At 41.4% G+C, this 15,419-nt stretch overlaps 1 protein-coding gene across 1 annotated transcript; it reads left to right on the plus strand.

The window, feature by feature from the left end:
* The first annotated feature begins 14,316 nt into the window (after window positions 1-14,316).
* On the plus strand, window positions 14,317-15,413 carry LOC105537516 (heterogeneous nuclear ribonucleoprotein A1-like). The gene has a single exon (XM_011977143.1). It carries the CDS (start codon window positions 14,317-14,319, stop codon window positions 15,280-15,282), a length of 966 nt encoding a protein of 321 aa, XP_011832533.1. The 3' UTR covers window positions 15,283-15,413.
* The last annotated feature ends 6 nt before the right edge of the window (window positions 15,414-15,419 follow it).

Below are 15,419 nucleotides of genomic sequence, written 5' to 3' on the forward strand. Positions count from 1 at the left end.
CAGGCTGGTCTTGAACTCCTGACCTCAGGTGATCTGCCCTCCTCGGCCTCCCAAAGTGCAGGGATTACAGGCGTGAGCCACAGCGCCTGGCCTGCAAGAGAATTTTGATGGGAGGTGGGACACAAGCAGGGGAAGCACTACGTTGGAGTTTCTTTTATATTTGTCTCTATCACAGCTTTGCCTTGAGCCAGCCCCTGGCTCTGTGAGCCTGTGAGGCCTAGCATGAAGGCCCTTAGAATACTGGCAGCTCCCATAGGACACATGAGAATAAAGGAAACCTTGATGTTCCTTGACTGATGTGGTCCAGGGGCTTGCCCAGGGTTGGTCCTGCCCAGCCCCATGCCCATGCTCATTTGGACACAGTTCCTGTGGGTTGGGAAGACCAGAAGATAACCCATCTGAAAGATGGCATCTTCCTTTCTTTCTTCTCTGGGGCAATGTCAGTAAGAGCCACCATTCCCTACTCACATTTATTTGCTCCAGCACCAAGAGGCATACTGCCCTCTCCTCCCACCAGCACCTACACATGGGCCTTGTACACCCCCAAACATGCGCCTCCAGTCAGTTTTCCCTCTGAGCAGGGGGATGGGAGTGAAGGCATGAAAAATTGGGTAGGGGGATGTGTGGAGAACCCCATATTCTCTTAGCTATATCTTCCCACTCTTCCTCTCTCTGCCTTCTTCCCAAATTATGGCTGGAGCACAGGTAAGGACTTCCAAGGGGGCTGTTTGGGTGGGGTTAGGTGCAGAAGAAAAAGTAGTCAAAGACAGTAGTTCTTAATGATCAATGGATCCCAGAGCCTTTGGGAAATTTGATAAAATAGTTTTGGACTTTCTTCCCAGAAAAACAATGCCCTTGGGATGGATCCACAGTCATGTCTTCATTTTTAGGAGTGTTTGTAACCTCCTGAGGAGTAGTCCTTGGGGCCCACTTTAAGAACCTCTGGATTAGAGGAAGTGGCAACCGATCTGTCCCTCTTCCCCTTCGGATGGCAGAAAGCCTCCTTTCTCTCTAATTCACAAAGCATCGCCTCTATCTTCTTGAACGCAAGATTACTTCTTATTGTTATATTCAAAGGCAAAAGACAATAGCCAGATAGTAAGGCTGTAGCACTAGCTATTAACCTAGAACTTAATCACCAAAGAATGATTCTCTTAGTTTCATGTCCTTTAGCCCACATTTGATCTCATTGATTTGTGCTTCCAGTCCCTAGCCATTTGGGCTGTTTGTGGGGGTTGATTTTTCTGGATATCATTATGTCTACAGACAAAGTGTAATGACTAGGGTATCTTGGGTGACTGCAGATTTGTGCAAAGTGAGATATAGGGAGTAACGGGTGAAAAGGGTGCGGCACGCTTGAACTTGGTTGCAGCACCAAGGGAACTTTAAAAACTTACACAAATATTGGGCTTGGAAGGTTTGGTGGGGAGTCTGAATCCCTGTTAATTTTTATTTACCCCAAAAAGTAAATAAAAATTATTTATATAGTAAGGCCCAAGATCAAAAAGCATCTTGTATCATTTTATGATGTTACTTACTGTGTACTTTTAAACTACTAAATCTCAGGTTCTCCCAACCAACAAAATTATTTCGATTATTTTGTTAGGCAAAAAAATATTGACTTGGCCATCCTCCTCTATCTCATCTGTCAGTCTGGTAAGCGTTTTTTCAGGGAGATCCCGAGGACTGTGGCTAAGTCAACTTGATTTGCACTTATTTCTTCCCATTGCCATGTCCAAATCATTCAGCACTGTTGTCCTAGACATGAGGCTGCCGCTCAGGCCCAGACTCCCAAAGAGTCATATGCAAGTAACTCCAGCTCCTGAGGCTGGGAGGTACTTCTGAAGGCAACAGAAGAATCCATCTTCCTGCAGATTTATTGAATACCGTGTCAGTTTCCTTCCCATCTATTTCCATCACATGCAGACGTCTGTGCTCTGGTGACTCTAAAGGATAAACAAAGACTATGGTCAAGTTGAGGGGAGCAGTTAAATATCGTGATGCCCTGAAATGCTTGAAACATATTTCTTGCATCTTAGGGTACTGACCTCAGACCCTAGAGCCAGATAAAGTGCAATTGAATCTGTTTTATAGAGTAGTACAGTAAATAAAACCATTTCAGGACAAAAGTGAAAACAATACCATACTATATCTCATTCAGCTATGCAATTTTCCTTTTAAAATTTTTTATTTTTATTTTTTACTTTTTAAATTATTAGGGTATTTCTACGTTTCAAAACTCAAAAAGTACAAAAGACATTCAGGGAAAAACCTCCTTCCTATGTCTGTTCCCACCCAAGTTCCCTTACCAGAGGCAAGCACTATTATCAGTTCCTTCTATATCCTTCCATTGATAGTCTATGTCTTTCTCTGTTTTATTACCTCCTCTCAAAGTTTGGATTGGGATTTTTGGGCAGTATTTCTAGTTTGTTTCTGCAAACATGGAAGTGTTTGTGCTTCACTTGTAATAATAGGTCACAGAACAGGTCACAGCCTGCTCTGCAAAGCTTACCATCTCATGTACTGCATTTTAAGCATTTTTATTCCATCCCACAAGAACTAATGCTTTGCATCCTTCTCTAACCCCTGTGAGGGACCCCAAGACAAGTAAAGCCTTTGTCACTGCCCTAAGGAACTTCTTTGTTAGTTGGGGAGACAAGACTACCCATCTGAAACAAATGACAGGAGCAGATGGAGTGCATTGCTGACTCATGGTACTGGTTTTTTGAAAACTTTAAATGCCAGGAGGAAGTTTGGCTTTGATACTGTTGGTCTTTTAACCTTGTGGTTAAATGTTTTTGGAGTCAGAGTAAATCTTGGCTCCAATGCCAGCTCTGGTGCTTGATCAATTCTCTTAAGCTCTCTGAGCCCGTTTTTTCCTCTGTTATATGTAAGAGTATCATTTACTACCATGGATTGGAGGAGATGATGAAGATACAGCACCTGGCATAAAATGGGTGCTCAGTAAGTGGGTTGATTGTGCTTTTTGCAGGAGAAACTACATGAAATTTGGGGCCATTAGGACACCATGCATACATGTGCATTTGTGTCCATTTGTGTGTGGGCGAGGGGAGGAGGGGTATTGACAATTAAGTCTATGAGCTCTAAGACACATGAGCAAGACAGAGGCAGGGAGAAGGACCAGGTGGAAGCTCTGCTGATGCATGGCAGCTGATGCCGAATCCATGGGGCTGAGCTTCCCAGTTGACTGCTAAGGCAGGAATGGGATGGGGTATCTTTAACAGCTTCTGAGCCTGATCATGACATGCCAAAAGTAATGTCTGACAGGATTCATCTGGGAGTGGTGTGGAGGCTGATATGTAAAGAGGCAGAAATAGAGGCAGGGAGTCCAGTAAAGATTGTCATCGAGGTGACAGATTCTCAAAACTGATGCTTTGTTGGGTATGACGGAAATGGGTGAGTTAAAGGTGACCATAGAGTTTCCAGCCAGAGGAACTGGATCTATGACACTGCCTTTAAGAGAAAGAACAAGAGAGGGGAGCTCAGTTTGGAGGGGAAAGAAAGGGCAGCATGTGTCCTGGGGACAGCAAGGCAACTAAATGAAACACAACATTCCACTGGAATAGGTAGCTTGAGACTGATCCCTGCAAATAGAAGGAATGCAACTGGAAAGGTTTCATGTCTTAGGGGGATCCTAAGATTGGCCAGCTCCCCAATTTCCTTATCCCTCCAGCATTCTCAACAGAAGAAATCTGCCTTAAAGGAGAGAGGGAGAAGCAGAATGTGACTATGTTGACTTGAGATTAGGGGCTGTCTAGATTGCCATGGTGACCAGGACAAGAAATGTGATGCTTTTACCATCAAGCATATCTTCCAGTTGTGTTCCTTTATACTGCCTGCTAACGAAGGTTGTGAGCAGCAGCTCTGTTTGCCCACTAGTCTGAATTGGGCAAGGAATAGACCCAGGACTGCACCCTGACAGGATGTGGAGATAGATTCAGAAGGCCTCAGCTACCCTACACTGCACTAACCCTGAGGTCTGTCCCATGATTGCATCATCTCAGGTCTGCCTGGTCACTGAAGCCTAGACTGGGTGACAGAGTGATGACCTTTGTGATACCAACTTTTCAAGTGCTCATTATTCTGGGTACATTCCTAACTCCCCTGTCCTGGTGGCCTCTTCTTTTATGCTTGTTGCCTAGAAGATGATGTAGACAAAAGTGCTCAGAGGACAACAGAGAGAGCTCATTACTGGAACATGATATTCAGATAAAAAAGACTACATATTTTCCAGAATAGGCAAATTCATAAAGATGGAAAGCAGATTAGTGGTTGCCAGGGTCTAGGAGAGGAGGAAATGAAGAGTGACAGCTAATAGGTACAGGGTTTTCTTTTGGGGTGATTAAAACATTCTGAAATTGGATAGTGATGGTGGTGGTTGGCCAACTCTGTGAATATACAAAAAAAAAAAAACATAAATTACGCACTTTAAAGGAGTGAATTTTATGATATGTGAATTATAGCTCAATAAAACTGTTAAATAAAAAAAATCAGGTAGATTTGTGCATTCGTGTCTCATACACTTAAATATGTATACACACTGGGGGTAGCTGCATTTTCACGGTCAAATTGCTCTTAAGAGTTGATATTACTATATTGATATTTAGCAATAGCTTTTAAGTTTTCTAAATCCTCTTTTGCTCAGAGTAAGAAAGCCTGGAGATGGGGTAAAGGAATGTGGATGGCGGGCTATTTTCTCTGATGATGAGGCTATAGGGTGAAAAAAAGAAGGTTTCAACTAAATCTATCAAAACAAAACCAAAAGCCCAACAAACTCCATGAAAGTGGTTGGTACACACCTTTCAGAGAATGTTAGGTTTTTCACTGGACTTGGCAGGACTTCTGAGGAGCATTGACATAAGGATGAACTATGTTCCCCTTATTTTCCTGAGATTCTAAGCATGAGCATGTCTTTCCTTAACATCTGGCATACATTTAATTCACCTCCCCATTTTGAATGAGCTATCAAGGGTGTTCTCAATGTGCAGTTCAGCACACATCTTCATGTACACTGTGGTGAATACGTCCCCTCAGAGCTAAATGAAATTCAGTTCAATAACTATTTATCTAGTGCCTACCAGGCACAAGGCACCATAGAAGAGCAAAACAGCTCTTCAGGCTCTCTTCTTCTCCTGGCTGTGTAATTGCTCTCCAGAATGGGTGCCAAATTACTCCAGGGAAAGAGAAAGGTGTGATGAGCACACACCAAAATCAGGCTTTACTCCTGTCCAAGGCTAGCTCTGCTGCTAGGTCAGGCTGGGAGTCCTGAAACACTTCTGTGGGATAGTCATAGTGGAATAATAGTTCATAGTCGTGCTTGGACACTCTCATGAATTGATATTAATTTATACCTACGAGACATGTCTGGCAAATCATTTTGACATTGCTGTCAACACTGAGGGCTGTCTGCCTCATGAACCTAGAGAACTAATGCAGTGTTGTATTTGCAAAGCCTCCAGGCCCTAAACAGGGCTCTGCCACAAACTCAATGTGTGACCTTGACTAAATTAGCCATCCCCCATTTCTAGTGCATTCTCCTTTCTAAAATGAGGGAAAGGAATGTGACTAATTTTTATCAAAGGCTCTTTCCAGGTTGGCCATCTTATAGTTTATGTAACCATAGGTAACGAAATGTATCAACTTAGAAGAGCAGAGATAGGAGGAGGTGAGTGCTGAGACCAGGATTGAGAATCAGTGGGATACTTCCCGAGGCCAAGAAAAAAGAGGCAAGAAGCAAGAAGGTATGGCCTGTTCAGTTTGAAGTTTATATGGGCTGATTTCCATGGAGAAACAGGCAGGTGATCTCTTTGGGTTTTGTGCTAGCCCTTGATAAAGAAGCAAGCCAGTGGAGATGGGAATTGTTTTAGTGACTGGTTAGGAATCTTTCTTAAGTTCATAATGATTACAATAACCCCAATGAGGTTGACCTTAGAAGTTGTCTGTGTTTAGGACTATTAAGAACAAAAAGATTCCTTTGTCCCTCATCAAATGGCTCTTTTCCCAGCTTACCATTTGCAAACCAAACCAAAAACAAACAATAAAAAAGCAAAACAAAACAAAACAAAACCAACACTCAACCAACAAAGCTCGGTAATTATATTAACATTGATGGGGTATGCTTATTGTGGGCCAGGCTCTGTGCTAAGAACTTTATTTCCTTCCAATATCTCATTTAATCCTCCCAACAACTCTGTGAGATAGGGACTATTACTGCGCTTTTTCTGCAGTTGAGGAAATTGAGGCACCAGTCTGTGCTCGGTGCGTTTGTGGAAACTAAGGGGGATACCAGAAAGGAGAAGCATGGGACAGTACATTCCCTAAAATCTGGAATAGTTCTATTAACAAAAACCATGTCAGTTACCCAGGATAAAGTCATTGAAAGGATTTGCAGGAGCCAAGGGAGAGCACAGATTGCTTGCTAGTGGAAAGCTTTAATTTTCTAGCTTAAGGACAAATTTTCAGTTTTTAGACTGTCCCCTAAAAAACACAGCCACGACTCATCTCACAATTTATGTAGTGTGCCTTTAACAGTTTTATCGTGTTTCCTACGATTACCATCTTTCACTCTCTGGAAAGCAGAGGAGTGGTATGTGACCTTCTGTCTCTGTACCTTCCTCAAATGCCCGGCTTTGCCTTCAACATGAAAAAAATTGACACCTTCCCTGGGGAAAGAGGACATATATTTCCAAAAATGGAAGGAAGAATCTAACTCTGCACCCCCCGGCCTCCCGCCTTCACTGCCCCTAGCCCTAGCCCCAAGCATGGTCACAGCAGATTGCTCATTCTTCAAACGTATCATGTTCTTTCCATCTCTGTGCCTTTGGACAGGCTGTTCTCAAAGCCTCTCAATCTCCTTCCCTTCTCTGTCAAGCAAATACAAATTCAGCCAAGGTCCATCTTGTGAACCCCACTGCCCACGCACCCCACCCTCGACTTTCAGAAGAGTGGATTTCTTTCTTCTTCCCTCGGGCACCAAGGAGAGCATTCGGGTATGGCATGATATGGTCAGTGCGTGTATGGCAAACCAGCAATTAGGCTGCTCTCTTCAACTGTGTATCCTCTCCAAAACACACATATACCACATGTACACATCTTACAGAGTACAATAGAGTATTGCAGTTAAGCGAGTGAACTCGGGATCCGGACAACCTAGGTTTAAGTCCAGGCTTTGTCACTAACTCAATGAATGACCCTTGGGAAAGTGCTTGAACCACTCTGACTCAGTCATCTTAACTGTAAAATGGAGATGATAATAATAATACTCCTCTCAGAGAGTCATTTTAAGGACTAAATGAGATGAAATATATGAAGTGCACAACACAATGTCTGACATACAGCAACTGCTCCATCAGTGGTACCCGGTATTATTATTGCACAGAGCTTGGTGCATAGAGGATGCCAAATGCATATTCGAGTGGGTATCTGAACATAGGAAGTCTTTAGGGGATTAACTTAGGGAGAAGTCAGGGACAATTGGGCTACTCAAGGAAGCTGTTCGCCTGACCTCATTATTCTCTCACTGCACCCTGTTTTTTCCTTCAGTGCATTTATCACAATGTACAATTATTACATGTGTTTGATTACTTATTTGATGTTGATGTTTCCCAATAAACTAAGTTTCGTGATATCAGGGTCCATGTATGTTTTAACCACCACCACGTATCCTGTACCTAGAACGGTGCCAGGAAGATGGTAGGTGCTCAATTAAAGAATTAAAAAATAAATGAAACTGAGTTAAAGAATAAATGAAAGAAGAATTCAGGAATGATGTGGGATGTAGGTGGACCTGAAGGATAAGTAAGAGTTGAGTTGGTAGGCAAGAAAGCTTCTAAATGGAAGGGAATCCTGGGAAACTCCAGCACTTGGTGGTGGAAGGTACAGCGAACAGGGTGCAGTAAGTAGATCCCTTGGTCTGGAAGAGCAAGAGACTGTTTCTGTAGTGTAGTTTACATAGGGGAGGAGTGAGAAGACTGGTAGGGGGATGTAGTGAATGGCTTTGAATGCCAGGCTATCAGGGATTCATTCTATTAGCTTAGGCTTTGGCCTCTATTAGCATGCAAATATTCCTAGGAAAAAGTGTATATTATCAGCAAAGTATAAATGTGTATAAATTAGTTTACTTGCTCTTTGTCTTAGAAAAAAATTTGTTAGAGGGGAAAGCAATATCAGGAGGCCACTGGAAAGAGAAAATCGTGCCCCGAGATAATCAAAAGCATATAAAGGGAAAGGGGAAGACAAACCTTACCCACTTCCAGGGTTCTGTTGGTCCAGAACCTGAACCTCAAACTTTCTATAGTTTGTTTCATCACAAAATGACTCTTCTTTATAAAAGGTGCAGGCAGGGAGTATGGGTGTTATGGAGGTTTTTGATCACTGAATAAATCTGTTTACCTGTTTGTAGGTCTGATGAATGTTTGAAATTTGTTTCTCTGGATTATCTAATTTATTATCTATGGTTTCCTGTGTCATTAAAAAAATCTTTGTAAACATCATTTCCGATGGCTGCATGACATTCTATCACACGGTTGTCCCATAATGTAACTATTCTCTTAATGGTTCTCCTCTAGTTATTCACAAGGCCGACATGAATAATATCTTTGTACCAAAATCTTTATCTGTACTACCATTATTTCCTTAAGAAAAATTGCTAGACATGACATTTTTAGGACAAAAGACCCAAAATTTCTTAAGGTTCTTTCATCTTGCCAAATTGCCACCCAGAAAGGCCAGAGCAATTTTTCCTCCTCACCAGTACATGAAAGAGCTTTATAATGTTGAGGGTCATGATTTTTAAAACATCTTTGCTGCCAGGCACAGAAAGACAAATACCACATGTTCTCACTTATGTGTGGAATCTAAAACAATCTAACTCATAGAGGCAAGAATAGAATGGTGGTTACCAGAGGCTGAGGGTAGCGGTGGGGGTTGAGAATGGGGAGATGTTTGTCAAAAGGCACAAAATTGCAGTTATGTAACTGACCTAAGGGTTCTTCCTGCCCAGTGCAAAAACAAAGTAAATTCATGACATTGCATTAAAGAAAGAGTTTAATTGACCAGAGGCGGAAGTGTTGGAGTTTAGGGATTTTTCAAAGATAATTTGATGGGCAGGGGGCTAGGGATGGGGAGTGCAGTTTGGTTGGATCAGAGATTAAGTCACAGGGAGTCGAAGTTGTCTTCTTGCCTTGAGTTGCTTCTGGGTAGGGCCACAGTAGTGGTTGACAGGTCCAGGTGGAACCATCGATGCCAGACATGCAACGAACCTGAAAAGACATTTCGAAAGGCCAATCTTAAGTTCTGCAATAGGGGTGTCATCAGCAGTAATTGGGAAAGTTGCATATCTTGTGATCCCAGGAATAATGGTGGGTAATTGTTTATGTCTGCACCTTAGCAGAATTCAGTCTCCTCTTATCCTCTTAGCCTGGTGGTCCCTCCTTAGCTTTACAAAAGCGGTTGAGTTATGATGAAAGACTATTATCATTTAAGCTATAAACTAAATGCCTCCCAAAGTTAGCTTGACTGAAGCCCAGGATTAATTAAAAGCAGCTTGAAGGCTAAAGGCAAAAGGGAGGTTGGCCAGATCAGATCTCCAGTCCCCCACCACGTTGCCATAATTTTCTCACTGATATATTTTTCGCAAAGGAAGTTTCAGTTGGGAGAAATAAATGGTAACTTATTTCAGTAAATGATGTGATTGTTTTTACCCAGATTACAAATCATCCCTGTACCACTTATCGAATAATCCTTCCCTTTCCCATTGAATTGTGATCTTTTCTTTACCTTATAAATTCATATATATATATATGTATACACGTGTACATGTACACACATATTTTTGCTTTATTTTGTTTCTAGGCTCTATTCTGACCCATTGATCTGTCTCTTCTTGCATCACTATCACTGTTTTAAATGTTGCAGTTTTATAATACATTTTGATAGCATTACTCCTCTGCCTCAGACTTTGCTTAGCTATTTAACTTAGTTCACATTTCCAGACAAATATTGCAATCATTTTGTTAGAAGGGCCGGTTCCTCCCCAGAGACTACCTAAGTCACATGTTTTGGGTGCTGCCTACTTCATCTACTTTGATCACGAGACACACTCATCCTCATAATGAGAAATGCAAAAGCCCAAATATGCCAGACTCTAATTCTACCTTTAGCTTTCATACCGTCTTTGGCTCCTAAAGGGAAAAATCAAAAGAGGGAAAATATTTTGTCCACACTGAAGAGCTGAAATGAAAAGAATTGTTTACCATGCCAATCGTATTTTATTTATTTTATCACAGAACAATTGGAATGTAAATCAATCATTTTCAAAGTATATTTTTCCCTCTACCCAAAGTGGAATTACTCTCTAAAGTGACAAACATTAGTATTTTATCTATGTATTTATTTTCGTTTCATTACTAACATCATGGAATTACATTTACAAATGCTCTCAGCTTTGTCTCTGTGTCTATGGAAACATGAATTACTTAGCCTTTTGGAGCCTCAGTTCCCTCATATGGAAAATGGCAATAATGACTCCATTGTGCAAAATGCCTGGCTCACAGTTGGCCATCAGTAAATGTTGGCTATCTTATATAATTATGACAGGTAGTAGAGCATTTTGGTTCAGAGCACAGCCTCTGGAGTCAGGCTTCTTTGGTTCAAATTTTATCTTCATCAGTAAATGATTTTCTGATCTTGGATAAGTTAGCTAACCTGAATGTGCCTTGATTTCTTCTGTAAAATGTGTTAATAAAATTACTTGCTTTATTGGTTGTAAGAAATGAGTTCACTCTGTCAATGAAGAGTCAAACTGCAAAATATTTGAAGAGTAGTATTCTGAGCCAGATATGAGTGGCCAATGGCCCATGACACAAGCCCCATGAGAACCTAAGAACATGTGCCCAAGGTGGTTGGGCTACAGCTTGGTTTTATACATTTTAAGGAGACGTATCAATTAATACATGTAAGACGTACATCGGTTCTATCTGGAAAAGTGGGGACATCTGGCAGCAGGGGCAGAGGTGAGGGGGTTGCTTCTAAGTCATAGACGGATTCAAAGATTTTCTGATTGCCAGTTGGTTGAAAGAGTTATTATCTAAAGACCTGGAGTCAATATAAAGGAATGTCTAGGTTACTACAAGGGATTGTGGAGACCAAGGTTTTGTCATGTAGATGGAGCCTCCAGGTAGCAGGCTTCAGAGAGAATAAATTGTAAATGTTTCTTATCAAACTTGAAGAGTCTGCTCTATCAATCTTTTTTTTTTTTTTTTTTTTTGTCAGAGTTTCGCTCTTGTCTCCCAGGCTGAAGTGCAGTGGCACAATCTTGGCTCACTGCAACCTCTGCCTCCAGGTTCAAGTGATTCTCCTGCCTCAGCCTCCCAAGTAGCTGGGATTACAGGCATGCTCCACCTGTAATCCAGCTACCTGGGAGGATTACAGGCATACTCCACCAGCTAATTTTTTGTATTTAGAAGAGATGGGATTTCACCATGTTGGTTAGGCTGGTCTCGAACTCCTGACCGCAGGTAATCCACCTGCCTTGGACTCCCAAAGTGCTGGGATTACAGGCGTCAGCCACTGCGCCTGGCCTCCATCAGTCTTAAGGTCTCTGTGTTGATATTAATGCTGGTCAGCTGTGCCTGAATTCCAAAACGGAGAAGGGTATAACGAAGCATGTCTGACATCCACTTCCCGTCATGGCCCGAACTAGTTTTTCAATTTAACTCTGGAATGCACTTTGCCACGGGGAGGGCCCATCAGTTGGTTGAGGGGTTAGAATTTTATTTTTGGTTTACAACTCCATAAAACATGTAGAAGAGTTTCTGGCACATATGAGGCACTCAATTAATTTTAGCTATTCTTGTTGACAGTATCCTTGGTGATGGTGTTATTGATGATCTTAATCCTTATTATTTGGGCAACGACATAATCAAGAACATATTACCTCACAGCGCCATCTAGTGCTTATTTTGGAAAATGCCAAATCCCTTTCCCTTGAACAACAGTCATTGGGTGAGGAGAATTTTTAAAATTCCAATTTTAGGAATACAAAAGGAGTTTGGAAATACCATGATTTCAAATTTTCTCCAGCCCATCTGGGCTTGTATTTATAAATGTCAGGGCTCTTGGTTGCAAATGACAGAAACTGACTCTGGCTGAATTTAGCAAATTATTGGGCATTTCACAGAATCAACAGAAAGGCAGGTAAACCAGGATAAAGAAATGGTCAGGAATCATGGGAGGACCCCAGTCAAGATTTGCCATAGGACCAGCTTGGTTGGTATGTCACACCTGGCAACAACCACCTTCACCACCTCTACACACCACCACCACAAAACACTGCTACATCTGGACTCCACTGATTTGACATTCTGGTGTGCTAGATGCAGTTTCTATGAATGAATTCAAAATGGCCACTTTTTGTATAAACCTCTCAAGATCCAAAGTATTCAGTAAGAGCCTGGATTCCCATTGGGCTCCCTAACCACTCAGGGCTTGTGGAGAGGGAATATGTGCTTCCCTTAGTTTCCACAGTAGGAGGCCTCAGCCTTGTTTTCCAGGCTCACAATGGAGGAATACCTCAAAAAAGAAGAGAGTTTGGACATCCACCTCAAGTAGGGTTGCTGGATAAAATACAGGATACACAGTTAAGTTGGAATTTCAGAAAAACAATGAACACATTTTTAGTATGAGCATGCCAATATTGCATGCAGCATACTTATAGCAAAAACTTGGAAAGATGAAAATGCCCGGTTTAAGTGTGGAGGGCACAATGAGACGAGCACTCTTGCATATTACCGGTTGGTATGCCTATTAATATATTCAAGTGGATTAAAAATATTCACAACTACTAACCCTCAAATACTGTTTTTAGGAATCTTCATAGCCTGTGACCCAATAGTTGAATTTTAAGGAGTGTATCCTAAGAAAATGATCAAAAATAGGCAAAATAATTTGTATGCAGAGTGCTCATTGCAGTTGCTGTTCATAAAGAAAAATTGGAAATAAATCTAAATATGCAAGATAGGAGAATGGCCAAATAAATTGTGGTAAATACATATGATAGCATCCTATACAGTCATTAAAAATATGTTCATGAAGAATTCTAGATACGTGAAAACTGACAAGGAAATGTTCAGAGATAAGAGCAGGGCAGATAATAGCACGTACAACTCACTAACTGTAATCCTAGGCTACTTAACCTCTCTCTATCTCAGTTTACTCCTCTGTGAAATGGTATAGTAATAGTAATAAGAATGGAACTTGGAATAGTGTTATGTGTTGGCTGGAGTGTGTGTGTGTGTGTGTGTGTGTGTGTGTGTGTGTGTGTGCATGTTTGAGGAGGGGACAGAGGAGAAAGAAATGGTAGTCAAGGGACTTTTGCAATAATTGTAGCAACCTAAGTCAGTGTTTCCATGTCTCAGTCTCTAGTTTCATGGTTGTTGAGAGTCAGTTTATGGTGGCAGTGGTAGTGGCTCAGCTTCACTGGGCTGCAGCTATGGTGTTCTATTCCTTTGTTTTGTTTTCTTTTAATTCATCATTGTCTTTATTTTATAGTAGGAAAACTAAGGCATTTCATGAAAAAGGAAGTCAATTGTACAATGTATAATACAGTCAAAGATCTTGACACAGAACTGGTGTCTTAACTATCATTTTTCACCTTTAATCAATAAACATTATTCCTCTTTAAAGACAATGAAAAATTACTCATGTTAAGTATAGAAAAAATAAACATCATTAATTAAACACTACATCTGTAACCTCTTTACATTCATTAACACTCAGGAGTAAAAACAATAAAGATTTTTGTTATGGCTTCGTGTTTCTTTAAAATATTAACTAAAATAGATTTCTAATTTGGGAAATATGACTAATGCCATTTTAAAAAGAATTGTATCTTAATCATCAAGCTAAAGACATAGCAACAAAACAATGACATGGTCACTTGAAGTGTGTCTCAGTCTAATTTTCACCATCTAATAAGACACCCTTAAAGTAATTCCAACAGAAAGTCTAAGAAATTCATCGATCAACTTCCAAAGCACATCAGGGAAGATGCTAAAACAGTGGACATTGAGAACAACAGCAGCAGAACATCTTATTTAAACTTTTGAGATAATAAAACAATACAGAAGTGGGAACCCTTGTGAATTTTTTTTTCTTGTTTTGGTTAACAAGATCATTAATACTTTACAAACTTCATACATGTCGCACACTGTAAGGTTTAAAGAATAAAATAAGGGCCTTTCTGCCCTTGGACGCCGCTGAAGAAGCATCGTTAAAGTCTCTCTTTTCCCTGCCCTCATGTCTAAGTCAGTGTCTCCTAAAGAGCCCAACCGGCAGAGAAAGCTTTTCATTGGAGTGTTGAGCTTTGAAACAACCAATGAGAGCCTGAGGAGTCATTTTGATCAACGGGGAACGCTCCTGGATGGTGTGGTAATGAGAGTTCCAAACACCAAGCACTCCAGGGTCTTTGGGTTTTTCGCATATGCCACTGTGGAGGAGGTAGATGCAGCCATGAATGCAAGGCCACACAAGGTGGATGGAAGAGTTGTGGAACCAAAGAGAGCTGTCTCAAGAGAAGATTCTCAAAGACCAGGTGCCCACTTAACTGTGAAAAATATATTTGTTGGTGGCATTAAAGAAGACACTGAAGAACATCATCACCTAATAGATTATTTTGAACAGTATGGAAAAATCGAAGTGACTGAAATCATGACTGACCGAGGCAGTGGCAAGAAAAGGGGCTTTGCCTTTGTAACCTTTGACGACCATGACTCCGTGGATAAGCTTGTGGTTCAGAAATACCATGCTGTGAATGGCCACAACTGTGAAGTTAAGAAAGTCCTGTCAAAGCAAGAGATGGCGAGTGCTTCATCCAGCCAAAGAGGACGAAGTGGTTCTGGAAACTTTGGTGGTGGTCGTGGAGGTGGTTTTGGTGGGAATGACAACTTTAGTCGTGGAAGAAACTTCAGTGGTCATGGTGGCTTTGGTGGCAGCCATGGTGGTGGTGGATATGATGGCAGTGGGAATGAGTATAATAGATTTGGTAATGATGGAAGCAATTTTGCAGGTGGTGGAAGCTACATTGATTTTGGCAATTACAACAATCAGTCTTCAAATTTTGGGCCCATGAAGGGAGGAAATTTTGGAGGCAGAAGCTCTGGCCCCTATGATGGTGGAGGCCAATACTTTGCCAAACCACGAAACCAAGGTGGCTATGGCGGTTCCAGTAGCAGCAGTAGCTATGGCAGTGGCAGAAGATTTTAATTAGGAAACAGAGCTTAGCAGGAGAGGAGAGCCAGAGAAGTGACAGGGAAGCTACAGGTTACAACAGATTTGTGAACTCAGCCAAGTACAGTGGTGGCAGGGCCTAGCTGCTACAAAGAAGACATGTTTTAGACAAA

The sequence above is a fragment of the Mandrillus leucophaeus genome, unplaced genomic scaffold (genome assembly GCF_000951045.1).
Source record: "Mandrillus leucophaeus isolate KB7577 unplaced genomic scaffold, Mleu.le_1.0 Scaffold174, whole genome shotgun sequence".
In the NCBI taxonomy this organism is placed as follows: domain Eukaryota; kingdom Metazoa; phylum Chordata; class Mammalia; order Primates; family Cercopithecidae; genus Mandrillus; species Mandrillus leucophaeus.